The sequence below is a fragment of the Micromys minutus genome, assembly GCF_963924665.1.
Source record: "Micromys minutus genome assembly, chromosome: 25".
NCBI lineage: Eukaryota > Metazoa > Chordata > Mammalia > Rodentia > Muridae > Micromys > Micromys minutus.
Window position 1 is genome coordinate 9,882,627 of NC_137960.1, and position 13,487 is coordinate 9,896,113.

Consider the following 13,487-nt stretch of genomic DNA (forward strand, 5'->3'; position numbering starts at 1 on the left):
AGTACTTTTACCCACTGAACCATTTTACTGGCCCATGACTTAGAACTTTCTGGGGGGGGGTTATGTTTCTTGTGATACAGAAGTCTTAAGTATTTGATTAGTACTGTAGCTTTTATGCTGAATCTGGCAGCCTTACTAAGTCCACTTATGAAAGATTCACAAAGCACATAATCACAGCATCTACAGACAGCAGTTTTATTTCCAGTTATTTGACCTCCTCTGCCTCGCTCTGGCTGCCGCGTTGACACCTTGCCTCTGCTCTCGGAGGACGGCCTTCAGCAGGTGACGTCACTGTGATACTTCCTGCTGGGTTGAACGTTATCCTTTATCACATTAAGGAAGTTTGTTTTCTTTCATGCCCAGTGTAAGGACTCAAGTACTTTATAGTCATTTTTAAATTGTGAGTAACCTCATTTTCATCTACCTTTTGAGATTATTATCTGCTTTTTTGTTTCTGTCCCATTAACACGGCATACTATGCTGGTAGTCCCAGAGTTTGTATTGGGGTAAAACTGACTTGGTCACAAAGTGCTGTTCACGACAGACAGGTATACTCTGCTGAGAAATGGGGAAGTACTGACGCCCTGAGCTGATCTTTCAAAGCACGCTAAAACCATGTGTGGATTTCATCTTTGTCTCACTGGTTCTCAGATCTCACAGTTATACTCCAGAGCACAGCACCTGCTTCATAGGATTTACATATGCGCATTCATTCAGAATGGGGACACTCCCAGGCTGCACCACAAGAACCACAGTGTGTAAGGAGCCGAAGGCATCTGAGCTTCTTTGAGTGTACACAGTGATGTTGGTGCCCCTGTGGGTGTTAGCAATGGACGCTGATTTCTACTCAAGCTCACTCCTGCCTTCCCACTCACACACTCAGACACACCTGCACTCTGCTCTTTTATCATTTCCTCCCTGAGAAGCCCTTTTACTTTTGAGAACTCACCAGGGCTGGGGGTAAGCATGGCTCCCACTCACTGTGAGGGGTGGTATGCTCCCAAGTAAACTGTGGGAGATACAACTCATTTCTTGAACACACACCACTCAAATGATGTCATCAGTGAGCATTTAAAATTGTAAGACAACATCCACAATGAGGTGTCGTTAGAAAAAGCAGTGTGATATATGGTCATGTACCTTGAAAATTACACATACTCTACGTGTGTGTACATGTGCATGGTACAACATATATGTAATATGGCCTTTTTGCTGACTGATTTTTGTAATAAAATCTTATTTGTGTTAATAAAGATGAATATAGTTTTTTTTCAAGAAAAAGCTGTGGTGTTCTTGGCAGAATCGTACTACATAGTTTACAATTGGAAACTGAATCTACCAATGGAGAGAAGATCTGGAATAGGATATGTTCACTACATTAAATGCTAGCTAGTGGGTTTACAACTTAACATTGCTTATTACTTTTGTTTTGTTTTAGGCAAACTCTGGAGTCGGAGCTTAAAGTTAGCTTACACACTACTTAATAAGCTGACGAGTAAGAACGAGCCACTGCTGAACCCTGGGGACAGAGTAAGTAGCTGGAACGTGGCCGTGATCGTGACCGTATTTGAACTGCTCCAGTGGGCTGAACAAGAGTTTACTAGGCAGTCAGAGTAGAAGGTGAGAGAGGATGACAGTGTCCTGGGGACAGGTGTCCTGAAGTGTCCAATTGACAAGATAACCGGGAATTCCCAAGGGCCTTTCCATGTGACTCTGCCCACGAGAAGTTTCCTGTGAAGAAAAACTTTTCAAAGACAAAGGGAAGGGAAGGGAAGGGTGTGAGAGAGAAAGGAAAGGGGACCTAGGGAAGCCAGGTGCACAAAGAAGACACTGATGTCTCTTGAGGCATGAAATTAAAATGTTTCATAAATAAGAAAAGGATTCTACTTAGAAAGACCATAAGTGGAAAGTGAGCTGGGCCGGCGGCACGCCTGCACTCCTAGTACTGAGGAGGCAGAAGACTCCAGGCTGGCCAGGTTGACAAAGTGATGTTCTTGCCTTAGCAAACCAGGCAGCTCAGTGGTGAAGCACACTGCCCCTTCCGGAGGGCCTGACTGGCTCCATTCACTAACTGTACAGGGGTCCAGGGTCCTCTGCAGGCATATGATGCACATAGGTATACCCGCAAACATTCATCACATAAAACACGTCTTTTAACAAATGAGGGTGGGAGGGGGACAGGAGAGATGGGAGCAGGAGTCCAAAGCACACGCGGAAAGAACAGAGAGAAGCAGGGCAGATTTACAGACTCATTCAAGACCCAGTGCCTGACGGTTGTGAGTCCAGAGAAGATGCAGATCAGAGCCACTTGACTGCGTAAGAATAAAGTCCTGCCCCTGGACAGTGCGCATGCCGTGGGCAGGGGGGGGGGAGGATTGCAGACCCACACCAGGGGGGGCGGGGGGGTGTGCAGACCCACACCAGAGTGTGCAGCAGACTGTGTAACCTCAGGGACAAAAACCTCAGGTTTTTAGGGTAGGAATAGAGAATAGTGCTTACGCAGAATCAGCCATCACAGCAGCTTTGAGACTGGAGGAGCCGCCTCAGCAGTCCACTTATGACACTTATGCTGCACTTCTATTTCCACAGGTCTGAGGATTGGCAGGATCTGTGTGCACATGCATTAGAGGACAGAGTATACCTGCAGGTGTTGTTCTTCAGGAGCTTGCTAAGTTAGCTAGGTTGACTGGCATAGAGCCCCCGGACTCACTGTCTCTACCCCTGCTATGATTACAGGCACACACCACCATACTGTCTTTTTAAATGTGGGTTCTGGTGGTCAAGCTCAGCTCCTCCTGCTCACATGGAACACTCTTTACCAAACACTCTTTACCCCTAGCCCCCCATCCATTCATTTATTTATTTTGGAAAGCATTCTTACAGAGACAGAGACTTCCAAATACTTTCTTGACTGGCAAGAGAATCTGTGCACAGGGGTACATGAACAGTTCAACCCGCTCGCAGTGACTGAGCTGTCTGTCAACCGGAAGAGTCACGCCCCTGTGCTGATGACTTTTTTTTTAACCTTACAAAGCATGTAAATACACGTCTTCTGTACCAGTTATCTAGTCTCCGAGTTACAGCTGAGGCAACCACTATTTCATCATCTTTAGAAGGAGAGGGTGTAGCTTACAAACTTGAGGTACAGGATGAAGATAAATAGATGTAGCTTAAATTTTGTCTTAGAAGGTGAGGGTTAAGCTAAGCCACTGTTTGCCTTCTCAAGGGTTCTTAGTATGATTCTGACTTACTGCTTATGATCACAAGACCAGTTACTATATTTGGGCCTTATAAAATTTTATCTCATAAGTAGTTTTATGAATTTGGCCATATAGTAGATTTCAAATGACTGTTGGGATTATGGTAGTTCCAAATAAATATCCACATGATTATAGGAAATAAAATAGACATCTAAATATTTTTAAAAAACACAAGGAAATATGTGTTTAAAAATATATGAATTGGGCCAGCAAGATGGCTTAGTGTGCTAAGGCACTTGCCGCCAAACCAGATGACAGGACTGTTTATTGATAGTGACAGTCAGCGTGGATGGCTGTTAGATCTGGCCCTCAGTCTGCGTTTATGAGATGCCTTAGCCTGCTACTTTGAACTGTTCTGTTCCATGTGCAGTAAAGGCTGCCGCTACAACCGTTGATTCAGAGTTATATGAATAAGAACATTTGAGGGACAAGAATGAAGTCCAACATAAGATTTTTAAAACAAAATTCGATTTTCTCAACTAAATTTGAAAAATAAAAAATACTCATTTTTAACCGATGAAGAGAAATTCTGAAAGAAGAAAAGTCTCCGTCATTTTTGCGGTCTCACAGTTTCTGTTGTTTTCCACTTGTAGGTGGCACTTGTGTTTCCAAACAGTGACCCTGTAATGTTCATGGTTGCATTTTATGGCTGTCTCCTGGCAGAGCTGGTCCCTGTCCCTATTGAAGTACCATTAACGAGAAAGGTATCAGATGTGCTCCAGGGGCTGGGGTATGGCTCTTGCTCAACTATCACAAGCATTCCACCTCCACCACCATTGTTTTGTCTTCTGCAGGATGCAGGCAGCCAACAGGTTGGGTTCCTCCTGGGCAGCTGTGGGGTGACCCTGGCCCTGACCACAGATGCTTGTCAGAAGGGCCTGCCCAAGGCACCGACAGGAGAGGTGGCAACTTTCAAAGGTGATGCTCCCGGGTCACAGTCTGGCTGTGCCTGTTAACCTGACCTTGCCTTCTAGCATGCAGAGGCTGCTAGACTTGAGCAGAAGACACACTTGTCAAGGCTTTTATTGATTCAGTTCATCCATTGTGTTCCATGCTTCTGTCTGATATGAAAACAAAATTGGCTTCCTACAGCACCTTGGGGTACACCTTCTGGGCACAGATTCCACATGTGTGAGACAAGCTTTCTGATTACCTTTCACAGGTTGGCCCCCCCTCTCTTGGCTGGTTATTGATGGGAAGCATCTGACCAAGCCTCCAAAGGACTGGTACCCACTGGCCCAGGACTCAGGGTCCAGGACTGCCTACATTGAAGTAAGGACACTCCCAATAGTGCACACACACCCCTGGCAGGCTCTAGCCTGGGCTTTATAAAGACAACTACTTAATGCCTCTTAGGCTAAATTCTCTCCTAATTTTTACCTCTACCCCATATATATAGCGTCATTTAGAACTTTAGCTGGGTCATGTCAGGATTTACGTGGACCTAAGTCATTCCTGACTGTCCTTCCTAGGACTCGAGTACAGTTGTGTGCTCTGTCCTCTAGCGCTATCCCAGGTCCCCTACAAGCCACAATATAAAGGCTAAGGGAGAGATAACTCCAGCTGCCACTTCTTAAGAGTCTTCAGCCTCCTTGTCTGGTGTGGTTATAGAAATTTATATTGTTGTTTTTCTTCCCTGAATTTTTACAGTATAAAACCAGCAAAGAAGGCAGCACAGTAGGGGTCACGATATCCCATTCATCCCTGCTTGCACAATGCCAGGCCCTGACCCAAGCGTGCGGGTACACGGAAGGTAAGGTCATATGTTCCAGATTGCAGCTTTGGCTGCCTGCATAGGTATCTGAGGTATATGGCCTCACCTGTTGCTGTGCATGGTGCATTAACTTTTAATGCAGCTGTACCAGGCAGCAAACGTAGCTGTCTACTGATATCCTTGGGAGAAGGTCTCGGCTTATGCAGGACTTAGGAAATAAGGTCCCCCTCTGCAGAGCCCAGACTGACCCACCTGGGACAGTTTCAGTAAAGCCGTACTAACATTGATTTTTGAAGTGTGAGATTTGTGCACAGTGGTTGGACCAGCTGTTGGCGTGCTGAAGGGCAGTGCATTGTGCGGTATAAAAAGTAGAGAGCAGTCATCCTGGAGCATCCTCTTCTGCTAACGTTTTTGTTTTCAGTAAATGTATTTGTGGCTTGAGCAGTCATGCATGTAAATGCTTAAGTTTTAATCTCTATGATCTTAGCTTTGTTAAAGTAGAACCCTAATTTACTGTTACAATTTTAAATGAATATTATCTTATGTTGATAGTAACTATATATTTATGGGATCAATAGGAAATACATTATTTTAAATACCAAAATTGGACGTAAGGTGGTTTTTTTACATCCAGATCTGAAATTGAGCAAAACTAGAAAAGTAAAATTGAATGGCATATTTGAATATATAAAATCTGATGTTTAATCTCAAGGGTTAGCTTGTGGGCATAGTGACAAAGACTTTGTGGAAATTTTCAAGTATTTCCAAGGACCTTAATGTTCTTTTTAAAAGTAATTTCTATAAAACAAAATCCTATGAGGCATTTCTATCTCATGGAATCATTTAATTAATGTTCCCTTTAGTTTGGCACTTCAGCTAACAGGGACAGGGATTGTCGTTCAGAGTGCAGCAATATCTCTGGCTTGCATGTTGCTGATTTATCCAAGCACGATGCAAGACTGTGGGTGTGACAACTGGGGGAGTCTGGGGTAGGAAGCTGAGAAATAAGAGTGTCCGTGGCACTTTGTCATCCTGCCTCCTGCTTCTGCCAGGCGGCCCGCCACAGTGGTGCAACCGTACAGTGACCTTCCTGTAGTTTTTGCTGTATGTAGTGTTCCTTGTGCTCTTGACTTGAAGATCAGCATGGTTCTCATGCTAGTCCAGAACTGTGAGTTTCCAGTCATGTGAACAGATACGTAGCTCCATGTTAACCGGTGCATGGTTTGGGAGTGCCGTCTCTGTTTCCTGAAGCTCTGGTGTGCTGGTTACGTATTCATCTTGGGACTGCGCTTGACGTGTGCAGAGCTTAATAAAGAGCTGTTCATCAGTTTTAACTTTCTGTGTCCGCTTTCAGCTGAGACATTAACGAATGTGCTGGACTTCAAAAGGGATGCTGGTTTGTGGCACGGAGTCTTAACAGTGAGTGTTGTTTGGATGCTGGTTTGTGGCATGGAGTCTTAACAGCAAGTGTTGTTTGCTAGTGGCTGGGGTGGGAGCAGGCGTGAGCTGTTAAGATGCAGCCGTGTGCACCCGTGAACTACTGACGCTCCTACTGTTGGGTTTGGTTTGCTTGTTCGGCATGGTTTCACCTTACCTTTCTCTGATCTAACCCATTTCTTTTTTTGCAGAGTGTCATGAATAGGATGCATGTCATCAGCATCCCGTATGCCCTAATGAAGGTCAACCCACTCTCCTGGATTCAGAAAGTGTGTTCCTATAAAGGTAGCTGAAGACTGCCATCATTTGCCTCATCTTTCCTTCAAGAATTCTCTACAACCTGATGTTTAGTAACTAAGAAAACATGAAGGTTGCCAACATACAGAACTGCAGCTGTGGGCTGGAGCTGTCTGGGGATGTCTCTGTGGCTCATGCTGGTCCACGCCTTCTCAGGGCAGGGGCAGCTACTTGTAGCAGCATCACTGGGCTCTTCACTGAAGGATCAAGCACTCCTGATGTTATACTTTTGAAGTTTCCTTCAGTATCACATTAGTATTCCTAATATTATTGAGATGGTTTTAATTTGGAGTTAGAGCTTTTAAAGCTCTCACAAGGCTGTTGTTCAAATGATGCAGCCTGACAGGCAGGATGGATAGATGCGGTAGGCTACATGGGAGGCATATACCCTGTTCCTCTTACCTTCCAGTGGGTGAGGTATCTTCCCAGCACCAAACAGAAATCTCTGCTCCTGTGACTGCACAGCTCCAGCATCCTTTTGTCCCTGTCCTTAGTGCTTAGCAGCTACTAGGACTAACTTATTGTACCCAGTGAGTGCTGGTGACAGTGTATACTTTGCCAGCATCTCCTAGATCAGCATTCCTATTACAGAGTGTCTTGCATCTGTTTTGTGGAGGAAGACAAAGCCCGTCGAAGGCAGTGGGATTCACTGGGCTCTGCACACTCACTGAAGGTGACTCGGTCCATTCAAATCCCAGTTCATTTTATATCGTGAGCTGGAGGCTGCCGGAGCCCCACAGACAGAGTGACGTGGTGGTTCTGGCAATGAGACAGCACAAAACAAGGGTGAACACTTTAGGGAAGGACAGCAAAGGTTTGGGGACTGGAGATACAGCTCTGGTGTTGAGAGTACTGCCTGCTCTCCCAGAGGACTTGGGTTAAGTCCTAGCACTCACTTGGTGGCTCACAATTGTGTGTAACTCCAGTTCCAGAGGTACCAAGGGTACCAGGTGCACACAGGGCACACACATACATATGTAGGCAAACACTCATACTCATAAATAAAATAATAAAAATGAACTTTTTAAAAGGCTGGGGCTGGAGAGATGTCTCAGATTAAGAGCACTGGTTGATTCTCCAGCGGTCCCAGGTTTGGGTTCCAGCATCCACAGGGCAGCTAACAGCAATCTTATGCCACTCTGCTCCATGGGCACTGCATGCCCATGGTACACAGACATACATGCAGGCAAAACACCCATACATGTAACATAAAAATGAAAGGTCGAAAAGTGGATCTGAGCGTATTACATCCAAGTCGTATCTCCAAATTAAGTTTTAAGGAGAAGAGGGATGGAGGGGTTAGGAAACACACAAGATAGTCGATGACAGTTCAACAGACAAGAGCATGGTCCCTGCAGCAGGCCCCTCGTCCTCTGCACGTGTGCTTCTGCACAGGATGAAGAGCAGCAGTATCTTGGGATGTGAGTGTGCCTGCCCTTGTAACACTGAGACGTCTGTACTCCCTTCTGTTCGTAGCCCAGGCTGCCCTGGTGAAGTCCCGTGACATGCACTGGTCGCTCTTGGCACAGCGAGGTCAGAGGGACGTCTGTCTCAGCTCTCTGCGTATGCTGATCGTGGCAGACGGCGCTAACCCATGTGAGTAGGCTGGGTGGCCTAGGGTGCGTCGGGGTTTTTGCACACAAGGTTCTTGACTTGCCAGGATGACTGAATGACCTGCTGAGCTGGAACCTGTTGTACAAGATTCAAGCTTTATCACTCTCTGATAAGTGTCCTGTAAGGAAACAAGTACCCTATATGTTCTGTGAATGCTGCCCCTTGTTGGTGACCGTTGGTGGGTCGCATATGTATTTGTTAAGACTCTAAATTTACAAGCAGTTTTAATACAGTTGTCAAAACCTTTAGTGGGAGTCATTGCCTTTAAGAAGTCAGTGGATTATGTTTTCAATAGTGTCCCCCATTTGTTAGGGACCTATTAGTGTTAGGCTCCCCCTGATGGGGCTCTCAACTTCAGCTTCTTCACAGGGACCAACTATTCTTCCTCCATATATCTCTGGCTAATCCCAGGCCCTCCTGGAGGGATGCCTGCAGCATCTGCCTAAGCAGTGAGGACTCTGCTGTGTGCACAGTATGAGTGGAGCTGCTTCCGTGGTAGCCGCGTGAGCTTCTTAGGCTCAGGGCTGCCTGAGACCTGGATCAAATGTCCTCTAGGGGAGCCCTGAGTGACACTTGTTGAGCAAGGGATTTCTTCTGCAGCACCAAATATTACCCCTATTCTGTGTACCCCATCTTTCAAGAGGGCAAAGCAGGCACACAGCACCTCTAAAAACCTCTTATTCTCTTGGTGTATATCTAAGACAAGCAAGGCATCTCCTCCCCACATCCATGGCTACTCGTGCCTTCTCATGCTCACAGTCACCGATAGCCGCCCACAATCACCCACAGCTGCTCACAGTCACCCACAGCTGCTCACAGCCACTCACAGCTGCTCACAGCCACTCACAGCCGCTCACAGTCACTCACAGCCGCTCACAGTCACTCACAGCTGCTCACAGCCACTCACAGCTGCTCACAGTCACCCACAGCTGCTCACAGCCACTCACAGCTGCTCACAGCCACTCACAGCTGCTCACAGCTGCCCACAGTCACCCACAGCTACCTACAGCTGCTCACAGTCACCCACAGCTACCTACAGCCACCCACAGCTGCTCATAGTCACCCATAGCTGCTCACAGCCACTCACAGCTGCCCACAGTCACCCACAGCTACCTACAGCCACCCACAGCCATCCACAGCTACCTACAGCTGCTCACAGTCACCCACAGCTACCTACAGCCACCCACAGCTACCTACAGCCACCCACAGCTACCTATAGCCACCCACAGCTACCTATAGCCACCCACAGCTGCTCACAGCCACCCACAGCTGCTCACAGCCACCCACAGCTGCCCACAGTCACCCACAGCTGTCCACAGCCGTCCACAGCTGCTCTGGCTTTCTATTTATGTACTCAGCTGCCCACATCCACTCACAGCTGTACCCACATCCACTCACAGCTGTACCCACATCCACTCACAGCTGTGCCCACAGCTCACAGCTACCCACAGCTGCCCACAGTCACCCACAGCTACCTACAGCCACCCACATCCGCTCACAGCTGCCCACAGCTGCCCTCAGCCACCCACAGCTGCCCTGGTGCTATGTTTATGGCCTCAGCTGAAGTCAGTGATCACTTGAGCACATCACTTCCTTGGAGAGTTTTCTTTCAGGAGATAAATGTTAGCCCTAATTACTTTGCCCTGTCTCCACCATGCACATTTCTCCAGGTACCAGATAGCTAGCTTTCCTCCATAGGCCTCAACTTGCACTCATGTATTGGTCCTTTATGATGCTGTATCCAGTCTTGGTAACATGCAACAATCTGTTGCCTTAGGAGACGCCTGCCTCCCCAGAGAACGTGAAACCCAGAGGCCCCTGTAGATGTATGTCCCCTCCTATGTACCTTGCTGGGAGAGGGTTATAAGGAAACCCTAGAGTCACTATAGCTATAGGGCCCTAGTTATCTTGGCCCTGAGCAGGCCAACCTCCATGATACCAAGTTCTCTAACACTCACTGTAAGGCCTGCCAACCCTGAGTGACAGATGTCTACCCAAAGGAGAGGACACTAGGGGAGGCAGGACATCTCGGGCAAAGATGTAGATCATACATCTCTAAACCTACTAGCAGGAACTGCACTTGCTGTACCATTAGACATCTAGTGCCAGGCCAGGCCTTGTTGGGCCACAGTAACTAACACAAGACTAAAACCAGGCCTTCTATGAGAGATTTCCAGACTCTTACTGTTGCTGAGCTGGAAATGACCATATATGTCTTGTGGTAATTACTCCTACCCTAAAAAGGGCTGCTTTGCCAAATTGTGGCAGCGATCTTGTTAGAACAGGCTTACACGCACCCAGGACATAAGCTGTCAGGTCAGCATGGTACCTGACACACAGTGTGCAGTTGACTCGCTGGCCCTCCAGTCACTTCCCATGCTTTCCACAGGGTCAATATCTTCCTGTGATGCCTTCCTCAACGTCTTCCAGTCCAGAGGTCTGAGGCCAGAAGTCATCTGTCCTTGTGCCAGCTCTCCAGAGGCGCTGACAGTAGCCATCCGCAGGTAACGGATGCATGCCATCTCTTGTGAACACCCGATCCAGTAGTCTGTATGATGGAGTTACCTGTGGCTCTAAATTTGTAACCTGTTGCTAACTGTTTAGCATCCTGAAGAAGGACTTCCTGTCAGTGCTGCTGTTTCCCTCAGGTAGCAGAGGTGCAACCTGCAGGTCCGTGCCCCTCACCAGTCCCTATGCATACTGGGAGTTAGGTGGTGATTCCTGGACTGCAGGATGATCTCAATTTTGTTTTCCTTATGCTTCTTCCCAAATAGAGCTCACTATTTCATGTCCGATTTTACATAAAAGTAATAACTAAGCAAGAGTTTCTTATCCTGAGAGGTTCTGCTGGCTGTAGGTCTGTGGTGAGACTTTACCTTACCAAGGGGAGCATCTGGCACAATGGCCTCTACACCCCAAGCTGCTCTCATGGACATTTCCTTTGTGTTGCATTTGGAGTAGGGCCTCGAGGCTGTCTGGAGAGTCCACAGCCCCATCTAAGAGCTAGAGCATCCTAGTATCTCGGCGCTGGGTTTCTTCCTGTATTTCTTGCACACAGCACATCGTTCCCAAACCACAGCTAGGCCCAGAGGCACTGTACTTCCCTGATCATGAATCTCCTGTTACTGCTGATCCTGCCCTCGAGCACCATTCAGGCCACATGCTCACAGGAGAGGACATCTCTCTCAGCTTTCTACCCGCAGTCTCTTGCCACAGAATTGCCTCAGCTCTGGTCATGTGCACATTGTGCTCATAATTTAAAGGCAGTGTGTGCTTATAAATATGTAAGTTTTAAGCAGCATCCCATGTGTTGGGAAGGGCTCCCTCGGGCCATCTGCTGTGGGGAGGTGGTGTTATAAAGGTGCCATGGGCCTGAGCCCCCTCTGCACGTGCACAGTATCACAGCGAATTGCACCACAGAGGCCTCCCAACAGTTGGTCTGCCCACCTGGAGACCCTAGGGCTCCGTGTTAGTCACAAAATAACTACATAGAAATTGAGTCACCTCTGATGCTGACTCTGAGGTCACACAGTGTCACTTGCCTGGTAGTCATGGGCCTGCCTCTGATAAGAGTGTTGAAGCCATACTGCAGAGAGGGCATGGCCTTAGAGCACACTGCCTTGACAAGGCCATACACAGAGCGGGTGCTTTAGTGAGGAACTAAACATCAGGCGAGGGTGGCCCTCAGTGCCCTCCTTGGAATGATAGCCCCTGCCAACAGGCCTGCCAGTGTTCTTGTTGTCTAGGCCCCCAGATCTGGGCGGACCTCCTCCAAGGAAAGCTGTCCTGTCAATGAACGGCCTAAGCTATGGTGTGATCAGAGTTGACACCGAGGAGAAGCTGTCAGTCCTCACTGTTCAGGATGTCGGCCAGGTGATGCCCGGAGGTAAGAATCGGTCAGAGCGCATTTGCATCCTTCCCTGATTGACACCACAGGAAGAGCATTGATGCACCAGCTGAGCTGGCTCACTCGATGTATGCCAGGCACAGTCCTTGGCCTCGTAGACAAGTCTCTGTAGGGTACCTCCAAAATACCTGATGCTGTAAATGCCTGGATGACGAGGTCACCCGAGTAGGTTGTAAGAAACACCTGTGGTGACCAGAGATGTGGAAACCCCCGCCCCCCCCCCAAAAAAGGAAGAGAATCCCAGGTGCATCCTCCTGCAGGTATTGGCCCATGCACTTTCCTGCTGCTTTGACGAGGGACAGGGAGAAGGGGTGTTGGAGTGGCCCTCTCAAGTGTCACTGAGGAATGGAGGCAGAGCCTGGCTCAGGAGCCTTTGGAAGCAGGGATACTATCAAATGGCTCTGAGTTTACTCCTCTTGTAGCTGCCCTGGTGCCCCCGTCCTGCCACGGGCAGTGTCCTACTCTGTCCTGGCTTCCTCTCTGGTGCTGTGATGGAGTATTCTGACCGAGAGTATCTTACAGGAGGAAGGACTCATTTGGCTTGCACTTTGAGGGGCGTTAAGGCAGGAACCTGAAGCAGAAACTATGGTGGAACTCTGGTTGCTGGTTCAAAGCCAGTTTTTTTAAACATCTCGGGCCACCTGCTGTAGGAATGGTGCCACCCACAATGCTCTGGGACCTCCTCCATCAATAAACAGTCAAGACAGTTTATCATAGGCTTGTCTGCAGATTAGTCGGCTTTAGGTAATTCCTCAAGTAAGGAACCTCCTCCGAAGGGACTCTAGGCTGGGCCAAGTTGGCAAGGCTAATCAGGACAGCCTGTTAGTGTCAGAAGTAGGTGCCATCTCATGCCCAGTTACCCCCAACACCAGGGCTCCCTCTTCTGCCACATGTATGGGTTCTGCTGCCCGCCTGGCATCCTGGCTTCAAGCTGCAGTCTGTGTCACAGGCAGCCTCGACACAGAAGCTCCACTAGACTGGTCCCTGGCTTAGGCCGTGCTCTGATTGGACTGAACATAGAGGTTTAAATTACAGTTTCCAGCTCCACCTCTTAATTCATGTGAATTCTATTTCTTCCTATAATTTGGCTGTCTTAGAAACAGTTTTTCAGAATGCGTGGCTTTGTGGTAGGTGACCTCTAGTCTCAGTACTTAGGACAATGAAGCCGAGGAATCTTGTTTGGGACCTGCTTGGGCTGCATAGTAGACCTTGTCTCTGCAATCACCAAGTAATAAAAATAGAAACAGACAATGGACTG

At 47.9% G+C, this 13,487-nt stretch overlaps 1 protein-coding gene across 4 annotated transcripts in view; it reads left to right on the forward strand.

The window, feature by feature from the left end:
* Nucleotides 1-13,487, forward strand: part of DIP2A (disco interacting protein 2 homolog A) — an 80,263-nt gene that overhangs the window by 40,006 nt on the left and 26,770 nt on the right. For all 4 annotated transcript variants that reach the window (XM_080937587.1, XM_080937586.1, XM_080937584.1 and 1 more), the window contains 10 exons: nucleotides 1,439-1,530; nucleotides 3,854-3,964; nucleotides 4,055-4,178; nucleotides 4,423-4,532; nucleotides 4,911-5,013; nucleotides 6,329-6,393; nucleotides 6,603-6,696; nucleotides 8,185-8,304; nucleotides 10,712-10,826; nucleotides 12,069-12,208. In XM_080937587.1, coding sequence (XP_080793713.1) covers nucleotides 1,439-1,530; nucleotides 3,854-3,964; nucleotides 4,055-4,178; nucleotides 4,423-4,532; nucleotides 4,911-5,013; nucleotides 6,329-6,393; nucleotides 6,603-6,696; nucleotides 8,185-8,304; nucleotides 10,712-10,826; nucleotides 12,069-12,208 — 1,074 coding nt within the window. The remainder of the gene's footprint in view (nucleotides 1-1,438; nucleotides 1,531-3,853; nucleotides 3,965-4,054; nucleotides 4,179-4,422; nucleotides 4,533-4,910; nucleotides 5,014-6,328; nucleotides 6,394-6,602; nucleotides 6,697-8,184; nucleotides 8,305-10,711; nucleotides 10,827-12,068; nucleotides 12,209-13,487) is intronic.